Genomic DNA, 12,646 nt, shown 5'->3' with positions numbered 1-12,646 from the left:
CAAGCTCATCCTCCAGGGTGAACCAGAAATGCATGCAGTGACAAAGTGTTCATCTGGTGATTATAATGATCTTATTACACGTCACAAGAATTCCAGCATTAAAAGGTAAGACTGCACTTTGTGCAAAACGTCTTTATTAATTGGCGAGCAATAATGTGTGTGTAAATAGTATGCCTCTTCAAACACTGCAGGATATGTACCAAAGATACCATTGGCGTGTGCACAGTGACGTTAATATGAATGAGGAGACTGCATACTGCCTCCAGTAGAAGTTTCATCCTCGACCTCTCCAAACAGACCTACATCACACCACACCTTAAGAAGCTACACTGGCTCCCGATCCAGAAGATATGCCACTTCAAGATGTTGGCCAATGCATACAAAGCACTGCACAAAATAAGAGCAGCATAAATCAACAAAGCATGACCTTTCACCAACCGACCAGACCCCCCATGATCCACATCCCTCTCCTCGCAGATGCCAGTATCCGCCGATCCAACAGTGGAGGACACTCTTTCTCATAGGCTATATGAAAGTTAATTAATGTAACACGGCCGGCTGGCGGGGAGCCGCTACAGATGTCTGGTGGCCACAAGCACCTGCGGGCTGATGGTGTTGGGGCGATTTGCAGGACTCATGACACTGCAGGCAGAGTCTGGGCTGGCTCATCAGCGCTCGGATGGCTATTTATTATAAAGCAAATGTTTATTCGATTTTAAAATGAAAGCGAAGATACCGCACTCCACTTACACTTTGCTGCAGGGGTGTCAGGCAACTCAAAATGGCAGCAATCAGTACAACTAACTCTGATTCTCCAGTAGGCCGCTGCAGCAGTCTAACGCTGGGCATTCTTCGGTCCGGGTCAGTGAGTCACAGCCAACGTCGGAGCACTCCACAGCCCTGCCGAGGCCTCTCGGGTGACATGATGCTACTGTTAGTGCCGCGGCGACAGTAATTTAAATTGTGCGCAGTCAGGAGCGCACTGTCTGGTATTAAAGCGGACACCGGGACGCGGAAGGCAGCCACCACTGACCAGCCCCATGGACTGCGCGCCAGTGCGCAGCACGCTTCCAGTCCCTGCTTCCTGCCCAGGTCAAACAGGATTACTTTAGAAGCTATCCCAGAGTCATTGGATGATCATCCAACTACCTTAGAAGTCATTTACACGTCATCAGACATCATCAAGCTCTTGAAGTCATCAGCAAGCTGCAGAAGCTCAGAATGGTGATTTGAGGATGACTTGAAAATGAGTATCTGATGACTTTAGTAGGTGTCATTATTCGTGATGATTTAAGGATGACTTGAAAATAAGTATCTGCTGACTTCAGAAGGTGTCATTATTCCTGATGATCTGAGGATGACTTGTAAATGACTCTCCGATAACTTTACAAGATGACATTGTTCCTGATGACTTTGGGGTGATTTGAAAATAAGCATCTGAATACTTCAAAGGTACTATTGTGTTTTCAATAAGATGTTTTTGCGTCTGGTGATTTTAACCCCTTAAGTGCTGCGTCGGGGCGTTGGCCGACGGCAGCACTACCTCCCCAGTGCTGCGCACGACCATTGGACGTCCATTCAGCACTAGTTCCAATGGACAGCGCAGCACTGGGGAGGGATGTTTACGAGCATCTATGAGGCTAACAGGAATTGCTTGTCTATTTAAAGAGCATGTCCACCACTTTGGTTTCAGATTTCCAGAAAAATGCAAACTGTTGGATAATTGCACAACGAATTGCAGATAAACGTCTGACCTCCTGCAGCTGGGAGCCCCAGAACTCAAACACACCCTCAACCCCCAAATTAACTCTTGCACCCCAAAACCCAAACACACCCTGAACCCCAATATTAACCCTTGCACCCCAAAACCCAAACACACCCTAAACCCTAAAATTAACCCTGGCACCCCAAAACCCAAACACACCCTGAACCCCAATATCAACCCTTGCACCCTAAAACCCAAACTCACCCTAAAATTAACCCTGGCACCCCAATACCCAAACACACCCTGAACCCACAAATTAACCCTTGCACCCCAAACACACCCTGAACCCCCAAATTAACCCTTGCACCCCAAAACCCAAACACACCCTGAACTCCAATATTACCCCTTGCACCCCAACACCCAAACACACCCTAAACCCTAAAATTAACCCTGGCACCCCAAAACCCAAACACACCCTGAACCCCCAAATTAACCCTTATACCCCAAAACCCAAACACCCTGAACCCCAATATTAACCCTTGTACCCCAAAACCCAAACTCACCCTAAACCCTAAAATTAACCCTGGCACCCCAAAACCCAAACACACCCTAAACCCTAAAATTAACCCTGGCACCCCAAAACCCAAACACACTCTGAACCCCAAAATTAACCCTAGCACCCCAAAAACACACCCTAAACCCTAAAATTAACCCTTGCACCCCAAATCCCAAACACACCCTGAACCCCCAAATTAACCCTTGCGCCCCAAAACCCAAACACACCCTAAACCCTCAAATTAACCCGGGCACCCCAAACCCCAGACACACCCTGAACCCCCAAATTAATCCTTGCACCCCAAAACCCTAACACACCCTAAACCCTAAAATTAACCCTGGCACCCCAAAACCCAAACACACCCTGAACCCCCAAATTAACCCTTGCACACCAAAACCCAAACACACCCTGATCCCCAATATAAAATTAACCCTGGCACCCCAAAACCCAAACACACCCTGAACCCCCAAATTAACCCTTGCACCCCAAACCCACCCTAAACCCTAAAATTAACCCTGGCACCCCAAAACCCAAACACACCCTGAACCCCCAAACCCACCCTAAGCCCTAAAATTAACCCTGGCACCCCAAAACCCAAACACACCCTGAACCCCCAAATTAACCCTTGCACACCAAACACAAACACACCCTAACCCCTAATATTAACCCTTGTACCCTAAAACCCAAACACACCCTAAACCCTAAAATGAACCCTCGCACCCCAAACCCAAACATGATCTAAACCCTTAAATTACACCTGGCCCCCCAAAACACAAACCCACCCTCAACCCTAAAATGACCATGTACGCCCTAAAATCCAAAAGCCCTACAATCCCCCAAACTGTTTATGAATGCGGAATGCCGGGAGGCGCTGCTGTGATTGCAAATTATACTTTCTGTACCCCCAGGCTGCACTTCCTTCATAGAGTATTTCCATAAACACATAGGGGCAGATTTACAAGCCCGTTGCGCCACTTTTAACATGGGAAAAGTGACGCAAAAGTGGCGCAAGGTTCTTGTAAATCTGCCTCATAGTTTAGTAGAATCCAATTGTTAGACTCATTAAACAACTGCGGACAGACCGACCTTCTCATGGCCCGAGGAATCAAAACAAGCTTTGTCGTCATGGTGACTGCCGAATTCACTCCATCACAATACTAACATACATTTTTAAAAAGCACAGCTGCCTCGAACACAATGCCAAAATCACCTACTGTAAACCAACAGTCTGCCGGCTGGCTGGGACTCGAACCGCAGGTCCTCAATGGAGAGCAGCTCTCTCAACTTTGCATATACCTGAAGCCGGAGGATTCCTCTTGCAAAAGACTACGCACATCCGGGAGCGCCGGAAGCGACGTCATTGGTCTGCGGCAAGATCGAAGACCGCCGTGAGTGCAATGGAAAAGGGACAGAAGGATTGGCATCGTTCTCTTTATTTTTCCAACTCCACTTCCTTCATCGATTCCAGCGTATACTCAGGTAAGTGCTGCAGCTGCTACCAGGGGGTAGATGTTAGTCCATCGGGGCAAGCTCCACGCTATATCTGCACGCGCCCATCCTGGGTCAGAGCCCCCATGCATAACGCTGCCTGTCTTAAAAAAGAACAGCATCGATTCTCGACCAAATGGAACAGTTTTCGATCTACTGAAAAGTTGTCAATCAAAGAAGGCTAAACGCATTTATTTATGTGAATACTGTATATTGTTGAGCATTACTTGGTTCCTTGCAACTTGTAGTGAGCTTTCATTACTAAATGAATGTGTGCTCTATTGTTGAATCCTGGTCACGTTCCCCAAGTTGTGTAGTGTGCTGCTCAGCACATCTTCTAAAACACTGGCAGTTTTCATGGATGCGTTTCAAAGCATAAGGATAAATGCTTCAAATAACTTGGCCGTTGTAATGCTGGTTCCTTATTTTGTTTGCTATTTGTGTAATTGAAAGGGCTGGTTGCCTGTGGCGATTGAGGTTTACCCCCTATTTAGGAGACGTAGTCAGAGGCATTCCAACATCTTGCAATATCTACTTTCGCAAAACTGGCTATCATTCTGGTTTTGTTCCATGTGCATGCAATGTTTTTAACTCGTTTGTATATATTATTGAGACAGGGCCAATTACGTATTCCCTGTTTGCGCTAATTTACCTTTACCGCTAAGATCTCTGTAAAAATGAAGCCGGTCGTGTTACATCTGCCACTATCGATCCCAGCCATATATTATCCAGTTACAACCTGGCCTGCTGCTAAAGTATTGAGGCAGAGGGATCGAGCCCTAAGATAAATCGCATTAATATTTCCTATTAATTCCAGCCCATTGGGTTTCAATCATGGCCAAGCGGCACTCGGCCCCGGGGGCCTGCGTGTCCTGGTGGCGGTGTTTACACAGCGGCTGAGACGCGGTAAATCATCTACCTGCCTTAATGGTGGATTATGTATTACCTTGAGCTGGGGTCTCGACGGGAGCTGCGCAGGCACCATTTCCAAACAAGCATCCTGGCCCAATGCCTCTCTCTCTCTCTCTTTCTCTCTCTCTCTCTTTCTCTCTCTCTCTCCTTCTCTCTCTCTCTCCTTTTCTCTCGCTTCTAGCATTCAACTGCCTCAGATCATGTGTTAAATATTTATACGGTGAAAGCACGCACAAGTTGCAGTAACGCGTGCCTTCCCCATTGATCGAGATCTTATAAGAGGTTTCTCCATGCCCTCTTCTCGTTTGAACTGCGGGTACTGCATGTGTCAACGAGGTATGGGATCCCTTTATGTTAAATTGCATCTCTTACCAAACTTCCAAACAACTCTGGCAAAACACTTAAGGTCCCAGAGGGGAGACCTATTGGCTATGCCAATGCTTTTGCTTTATGTATTTGCCATTGTAATGTCTTTTTGTTTCATTTATAAAGCCATTACATATTGCACAATTAACGTACAATACTACTAGCAAAGCTAATACCTTTAGCTTAATAAAAGGTGAAACCTATTGCATTTTTAACGCTTGTCCTTTCATGTTGGGGTGCCGGTGGGCAGACGGTAGCAGGCATCTGACTCCCTATGCATCTGTGGGGATAGGTAACTTTCCCGTCACAAACCCCGTGTGAAAGTTCACTTATTGATAGTTCTTCTATTTCTCTCACAATGCCTCTACTTTGCTATTACTATTTGCCCTGAGCAGCAAGACCTAAGCATACACTCTGGCTCTCCAAAAATAAAGTTGATTATTAGGTAATTCCCTCAATGGTATTCAGTGCATGCCCAAACACTTCTTTGTAGTCCAACATCTAGGCATATTAGATAGAAATTGCACCAGGTCAGTGTACTTTTTGGGGTGCTTTTCTCCAATTAAATGTTAATCAGTTTGATATGCTTTGTATTTTACCTCTGAAACTTAAACCACACACAAACTAATTCCTGATTTTTATATCTAGCAGGAAATAATCATGGTTTCATTCAACGTCCTGTTTTTCACTTGTGATCATTCTGTGTGTGTTCGAAAAGATGGTGACTTCCTGCTTTTAGACAATCCCAGGGAAGTTCTTTGTAAATGGCTGGTCGAAAATGTAGATGAAGCTGGTCGGCCAATCACCGAAGAGAGAGATTTTAAAGCTATGATTCTGTTCCAATCATCTAGTAAGCACAATAAGTAAACCTTTATAATAAGTTTGCAACTGCAGGATAACGGTACAAATTACCAACCTGTTTCAGTAAAAACCTACATTTGTGATTAATTAGTCCAATAATGGACAGTAAAAATGAACATGCATGTCCCCACATATGCCTTGGATTGCTTTCCAGAGACAAATGTAACACTTATGAAAAGGACTGAAACGTTTAGCTTGTGGCACTAGTATAAGGCATGTACAAAATGGAGGGAAAAGGAGGTACTAAAGAACAGGTCATCCTCCTAAAGAGATATATGTAGAAAAAGAGCCCAATGTCTGGGTTCAGAGACCTGTCTCGTGTGGTGGCTAACTTCCAGATAGTATCTAAGTGTAGCCCATGAGGAAAGAAAAAATGTCTTTCTTATAGTCCCCTCACTCACCGGAGTTTCCTCACGGTGACATGCTTCATCATTGGGGTCCTCCCAGTTCTCTACCAAAAGGGGCGTGCTACGACTTGCGAACTACGTAGGAGCACTGTAGTTGTGAAGGACTGTGTGGTGTAGGGGAAGTGGAGTGGATGGGTGTATGTGAGTTTAAAAATACCGTGCTAGTGGGCCTCAATGTTTTATTCTGCTCCTAGACCGGTATGTTAAAAATGGGGTTATACTGTACACCAACCAATAATGTAGCTGGATTCAGTATATGGTCAACATGTTTCACGCTACCCCTAGCGTTTCGTCAGGATCATACAGGGACCAGCCCTGTATTGTGCCACGCCTAAAAAACCTAGAATTAGGATTAGGAATCTGTTAGTGCGAAATTATATTTACAGTGATTAACATTATTCCTATTTGGTACACGTGTGGTTCAACATACATACGCTTGGCTTTTTGGGCAAATGTATTGCTCACTGATGAACCTGTAAAAGAAATGAATAGAACTCAATTAAAAAACACCTCGCCCCTATCTCAGCAGAGAACGGGGACATATACGTCCTTCAACATGTACGTTTCAGATACACGTACATAGATGCACACGGTCTATATGGTGTGGTTTCACCATATTGGTGTGTGCACACATTCAGCGCCGGTGTCTGCTCGCCAAACTGCACCTGTGGTGAAATTAACGTGAAATTTCGTAAACAGACATACAGAAGTGACTGTACAAAAAAAACGAAAACCGTGAACACACATTTAACACACAACCAGAGAATAATCCAGATATTTACTTTTGTAGGTGCTTAATAGCACATCATGGTCTCTTAGGGGGGCGGTATTGCCTCGGTGGAAACAATGCTAAAAGAATTTCAGGATTGTAAAACACGTGGTTAGTAATCAAGCGTTTTTCGTAATTGAATCAAAGGCTTGGTATTCTCTTCCCTAGCTTAGCGGTTGGATTTGTTACACTTACTTCCGAATCAGCAATGCCGCGCAATGTTACCTAGTTGCTTCCCCTCGGACCGCATCTTACAATGTGATCCGCTGGCTTGGTTTTTGTTTTCTCCGGTTTCCGGGTTGGAGCAAGACTGTCTTGCTCCGGCGGCCATCTTAGGTGGATGTAAAAGAGCCTTGTATCGGTCTTTCTTCAGTTTCATTTGTTTTAGCCCTTGTTACTGAGACGGTTTCATAAAGCGTCGTTTTTTTAATAACCTCGTTTTTATAAAAGACACAGGGAATTCTTCACAATGTAGGGAGAAAAAACGTTCCCAAAAAACACGTTCATAGACTTTGTAATTTCAGGTGTACATAGCAAAATAACAACCTCATGGACGAGGTAAAAAAGGAGATTCAGAGTTGTTACATTAATCATAAGATTTTGTACTGGTTTTAGGGACATTGCAGTATATATCATGTCAGTGGTTGAAAGCACCCCAAGGTATATCATCGTTCAGCCCGCTTATATCTGTGTGCAATCTGAAAACCCAACGTTGCTCACGTTCATGAAGAGTTTTTTCAATGTTTTCTTTATTTACATTATGTGGGCATGACTTCAAGAAAGGTCAGCACACGAATTGTGGAACATAGGAGCAATGTACGTTGCAAGAAGTCCACCACACGCGTGACTAACCATTTTATTGAAAAAAACCACACACCAAATGACTTAAGATGGGTAGTCCTCGAGTGTGTAAGGAATAAAGAAAACATTGAAAAAACTCTTCATGAACGTGAGCAACGTTGGGTTTTCAGATTGCAGGCAGATATAAGCGGGCTGAACGATGATATACCTTGGGGTGCTTTCAACCGCTGACATGATATATACTGCAATGTCCCTAAAACCAGTACAAAATCTTATGATTAATGTAACAACTCTGAATCTCCTTTTTTACCTCGTCCATGAGGTTGTTATTTTGCTATGTACGCCTGAAATTACAAAGTCTATGAACGTGTTTTTTGGGAAAAAATGTTCTCCCTACATTGTGAAGAATTCCCTGTGTCTTTTATAAAAACGAGGTTATTAAAAAAAGACGCTTTATGAAACCGTCTCAGTAACAAGGGCTAAAACAAATGAAACTGAAGAAAGACCGATACAAGGCTCTTTTACATCCACCTAAGATGGCCGCCGGAGCAAGACAGTCTAGCTCCAACCCGGAAACCGGAGAAAACAAAAACCAAGCCCGCGGATCACATTGTAAGATGCGGTCCGAGGGGAAGCAACTAGGTAACACTGCGCGGCATTGCTGATTCGGAAGTAAGTGTAACAAATCCAACCCCTAAGCTAGGGAAGAGAATACCAAGCCTTTGATTCAATTATGAAAAACGCTCTATTACTAACCACGTGTTTTACAATCCTGAAATTCTTTTAGCATTGTTTCCACCGAGGCAATACCGCCCCCCTAAGAGACCATGATGTGCTATTAAGCACCTACAAAAGTAAATATCTGGATTATTCTCTGGTTGTGTGTTAAATGTGTGTTCACTGTTTTCGATTTTTTTGTACAGTCACTTCCGTATGTCTGTTTAGGAAATTTCACGTTAATTTCACCACAGGTGCAGTTTGGCGAGCAGACACCGGCGCTGAATGTGTGCACACACCAATATGGTGAAACCACACCATATAGGCCGTGTGCATCTATGTACGTGTATCTGAAACGTACATGTTGAAGGACGTATATGTCCCCGATCTCTGCTGAGATAGGGGCGAGGTGTTTTTTAATTGAGTTCTATTCATTTCTTTTACAGGTTCATCAGTGAGCAATACATTCGCCCAAAAAGCCAAGCGTATGTATGTTGAACCACACGTGTACCAAATAGGAATAACGTTAATCACTGTAAATATAATTTCGCACTAACAGATTCCTAATCCTAATTCTAGGTTTTTTAGGAGTGGCACAATACAGGGCTGGTCCCTGTATGGTCCTGACGAAACGCTAGGGGTAGCGTGAAACATGTTGACCATATACTGAATCCAGCTACATTATTGGTTGGTGTACAGTATAACCCCATTTTTAACATACCGGTCTAGGAGCAGAATAAAACATTGAGGCCCACTAGCACGGTATTTTTAAACTCGCATACACCCATCCACTCCACTTCACTTTCCCTACACCACACATAGTCCTTCACAACTACAGTGCTCCTACGTAGTTCGCAAGTCGTAGCACGCCCCTTTTCGTAGAGACCTGGGAGGACCCCAATGATGAAGCATGTCACCGCGAGGAAACTCCGGTGAGTGAGGGGACTATAAGAAAGACATTTTTTCTTTCTTCATGGGCTACACTTAGATACTATCTGGAAGTTAGCCACCACACGAGACAGGTCTCTGAACCCAGACATTGGGCTATTTTTCTACATACTACTATAAGGCAGCCATTTTTGGATAAACTATTTTATTTAGGCAACTTTTTTCAGGAGGTTCAAGTTCAGGCTTACAATGTGTACTGTCTATTAAGGAAAACTTACTTTCTTGGTTATGGATAGATTGTACATTGTCCTTTATTATCAATACCTCTTTATTTAAATATTATGGCTAGAGCGTGAATATATATTGCAAGTGGTCAGTGTGTTTTTGTCTGTTTTGAAGTTTATATGTAAATATATATTTTTTTCTCTTGCTTTTTTTTTAGTGAAGAAACAGTGTCTAATGATTCAGGATATTTTTCAAGAGCTAATTGCAAGCTATTCTGCCACAACAGAGGGTCTAAAACAGGTATTACTTCAAAAGGCACTGGAGGAAAAGCAGATGTTAATGGACTGTGGCAATCGGGGAAGCGCTGGTAGACTTAAGAGGGGGTTACGCGAACTACAAGAGGAAGAAACTGCAGCAAAAAGATGCAAGGACAAAAAAGCCAAGCAGAGTGGACTGGATTATATAAGAGTGGGTAACAAAGCTCATGCTGAAAGCACAACTTCTCAGCCTGGTGATGCAAGTTCGCGGATGAGTTTGCAGAAACTTGAAAACCTGGCCCTTTTAGCAGGGATGGCTAGTGTCCTTCATCAAAAATCCACAACTAAAAATGTCGTATCAGACCGTGAAAATGAACTTGACTTGGAGTCCCCGCTTAAATCCAAATAACAAGGACAAAAACATGCCTCCCTTTCACCACGTCATCCTAGAGCATGGGTACTCATAGTAGGGCCCGCGGGCCAGGGGCGGCCCGGCAAGCCTTCCCTGGCGGCCCGCGGACCTTGCAGACATCCTACCAATGTATTTTTTTTTATTTTAAAGATTGTCTGCTGCAGCGCGACTCTGAGAGTCTCTGCTGCTCTGTGGGGGCCAGGGTCGGGCAATTCTCACTTAGCCAGAGTGGAGCTGCAGGGGCCTAAGATGAGGTGGAATACAACAAAGCCTCATTAGCATTCAAATTGCCTTTAACAACCTGTGAAGTGCTTGGGTGCGGCTGTGTGTGTCAGGAAGCTGTCTCACCCGGGGCTGACACACAGGCAGGTCGAGGGACATAGACAGAGGGAGGGATGGAAAGAGAGGGAGAGAGAGGGGAGAGGGACACAGAGAAAGGGAGGGAGAGGGAGGATGGCGACAGAGGATGACGGAGGGAGTGAGGGTAACAGAGGGAGTGAGGGTAACAGAGGGAGTGAGGGTGACGGAGGGAGTGAGGGCGGGGAAGGGAGTGTGGGCGGGGAAGGGAGTGTGGGCGGGGAAGGGAGTGGGAGAGAGAGAGAGAGAGAGACAGAGGGAGGGAGACAGAAGGAGGGAGGGGGAGAGAGGGAGTGAGTGAGTGAGAGAGAGGGAGTGAGTGAGAGAGAGGGAGGGAGTGAGGGAGGGAGTGAGAGAGGGAGGGAGTGAGAGAGGGAGGGAGAGGGAGGGAGTGAGAGAGGGAGGGAGTGAGAGAGGGAGGGAGTGAGAGAGACGGGGAGGGAGAGAGGCAGCGAGAGAGGGATGGAAGGAGAGAGCGAGTGAGGGAGGGAGAGAGCGAGGTAGCGAGGGATGGAGAGAAAGAGGGAGCGAGAGAGGGAGGGAGATAGATGTGTCTATGCCGGGTGTGGTGGCGCAGTCGAAGAAGGCATCCACGGCAGGGACCTGTGATCAACCTCATGGTCATAGGTTTTTTGTTGATCTAGCCCCGCCCCCTCCCCCACTGACCCCGCCCCCACCAGTGCGGCCCTCGGAAACAAACCACACTGTAAATTTGGCCCCCGAGAGAAAGTTTGTGAGTACCCATGTCCTAGAGTAATCAACACTCTTTCTGAAAATATAATGGGGCCATTCTGATGTAATCAATAGCCATCCTGAAGCTATCATAGGATCATCCAGGAATAATACACACTCATCCAGAAATTGTCATGGGATCATTCCAGAGTAATCCACTTCCATCCTGCAGCGGTTATAGGATCATCCTGGAATAATTGACAGTCATCCTTAAATTAGCTAGAACCCATCCTGGAGTAATTCTCACTCATCCTGAAGTTGCCTATTAGTATTCGTGGAATTCTAAAAGGTAATCACGCCCTGCCAGTAGAAGTCATCAGAACACCATCCTAATGTAGTTTTTGTGATGAGTCTAGGTTCGTCATCACATTTACATTTTTCGTCCTACAGGCATACTTCAGGATGGCTTGGGATGACTTCCCCGGATATTTGCAGGAATAGCCTGACTGTAATCATCAGATGAGTCCAGAATGACTCCAGGATGATCTTCCTTTTTGACATGGGTGAATCTCCGGCCGACCTCACTTCCTTCCAGGACTTGTGGTCACATGATGCCCCCGGAGTGACAAAGACCCGCCGTGGGCGGGAATTTCAATGCAACACTGCAGCTGTAAGATACATTGTCGCAGCAGCATGGTAAACTGTTACAGTACTGAGCCTGTGCTGGTGGCAGCGCCCAGGCAGGCAAGTCTGTCTGTGGGGAGCAGCAGACAGACGTGTTAGCAGCATGGCGTGGCTGGTTTCAGCGCTGGTACAGCAGAGAGCCACAGTAGCATTAAAATGCGTGACAATGCATTTCAGTCCAGTGATGCGGAACACCACACTGAAATGCGTTAGAGTCACGCCGTATGCGTGATACTTGCCAGGCCTGCATATCTGGTGGCCAAAGTTTGGAACAACCTTTCTCTGTTTCCTCAGGACCACCTCATGCTCCAGCAATTCAGGAAAAAACTCAAGACCTGGTTGTCCGATTGAACAGAGCACCATGCCACAGCTAGAAACTCTAGCGCCTTGAGATCCCCAAGGGTAATTTGGCATGCTTTATAAATGATAAATACCAGGGCTCGAGTCGGGGGTACACTCAGGTACACGGTGTCCCCCCACTCTTTTCACAGGGTGGTCGCCGTCCCCTCTGTCAAGAAGCTGGGCCTCACAGAAATATGCTGAACGTGTCCTGGTGTTATTTTCAGACC

General features: G+C 45.5%; 2 protein-coding genes across 4 annotated transcripts in view; one reads left to right on the top strand and one right to left on the bottom strand.

The window, feature by feature from the left end:
* The window catches only part of LOC147750890 (uncharacterized), a 132,891-nt gene extending 129,301 nt beyond the window's left edge, over nt 1-3,590 (bottom strand). For 2 of the 3 annotated variants that reach the window (XM_086918531.1, XM_086918540.1), the window contains exon 1: nt 3,476-3,590. The gene's annotated coding sequence lies outside the window, so the exon portion shown is untranslated. The remainder of the gene's footprint in view (nt 1-3,475) is intronic. The other variant, XM_086918549.1, reaches the window with a different exon arrangement.
* Nucleotides 3,591-3,697: 107 nt separating this feature from the next.
* Nucleotides 3,698-10,752, top strand: LOC147750889 (uncharacterized). The gene is made up of 3 exons (XM_086918516.1): nt 3,698-3,740; nt 5,679-5,877; nt 9,913-10,752. Exons 2-3 carry the CDS (start codon nt 5,688-5,690, stop codon nt 10,359-10,361), a joined length of 639 nt encoding a protein of 212 aa, XP_086774642.1. The 5' UTR covers nt 3,698-3,740; nt 5,679-5,687; the 3' UTR covers nt 10,362-10,752.
* Nucleotides 10,753-12,646: the final 1,894 nt, after the last annotated feature.

The sequence above is a fragment of the Lissotriton vulgaris genome, chromosome 1_1, assembly GCF_964263255.1.
Source record: "Lissotriton vulgaris chromosome 1_1, aLisVul1.2, whole genome shotgun sequence".
NCBI lineage: Eukaryota > Metazoa > Chordata > Amphibia > Caudata > Salamandridae > Lissotriton > Lissotriton vulgaris.
The sequence above is the reverse complement of the archived record's forward strand: the minus strand, read 5'-3'. Positions and strand labels throughout refer to the sequence as shown.

What these genes read in the sequence shown, in the direction of transcription:
- LOC147750889 (XM_086918516.1), top strand. Translation starts at nt 5,688, where the DNA reads ATGGTTTCATTCAACGTCCTGTTTTTCACTTGTGATCATTCTGTGTGT. An exon ending in GATTCTGTTCCAATCATCTA is followed by an intron (nt 5,878 to 9,912) that starts GTAAGCACAATA and finishes CTTTTTTTTTAG; the next exon opens with TGAAGAAACAGTGTCTAATG.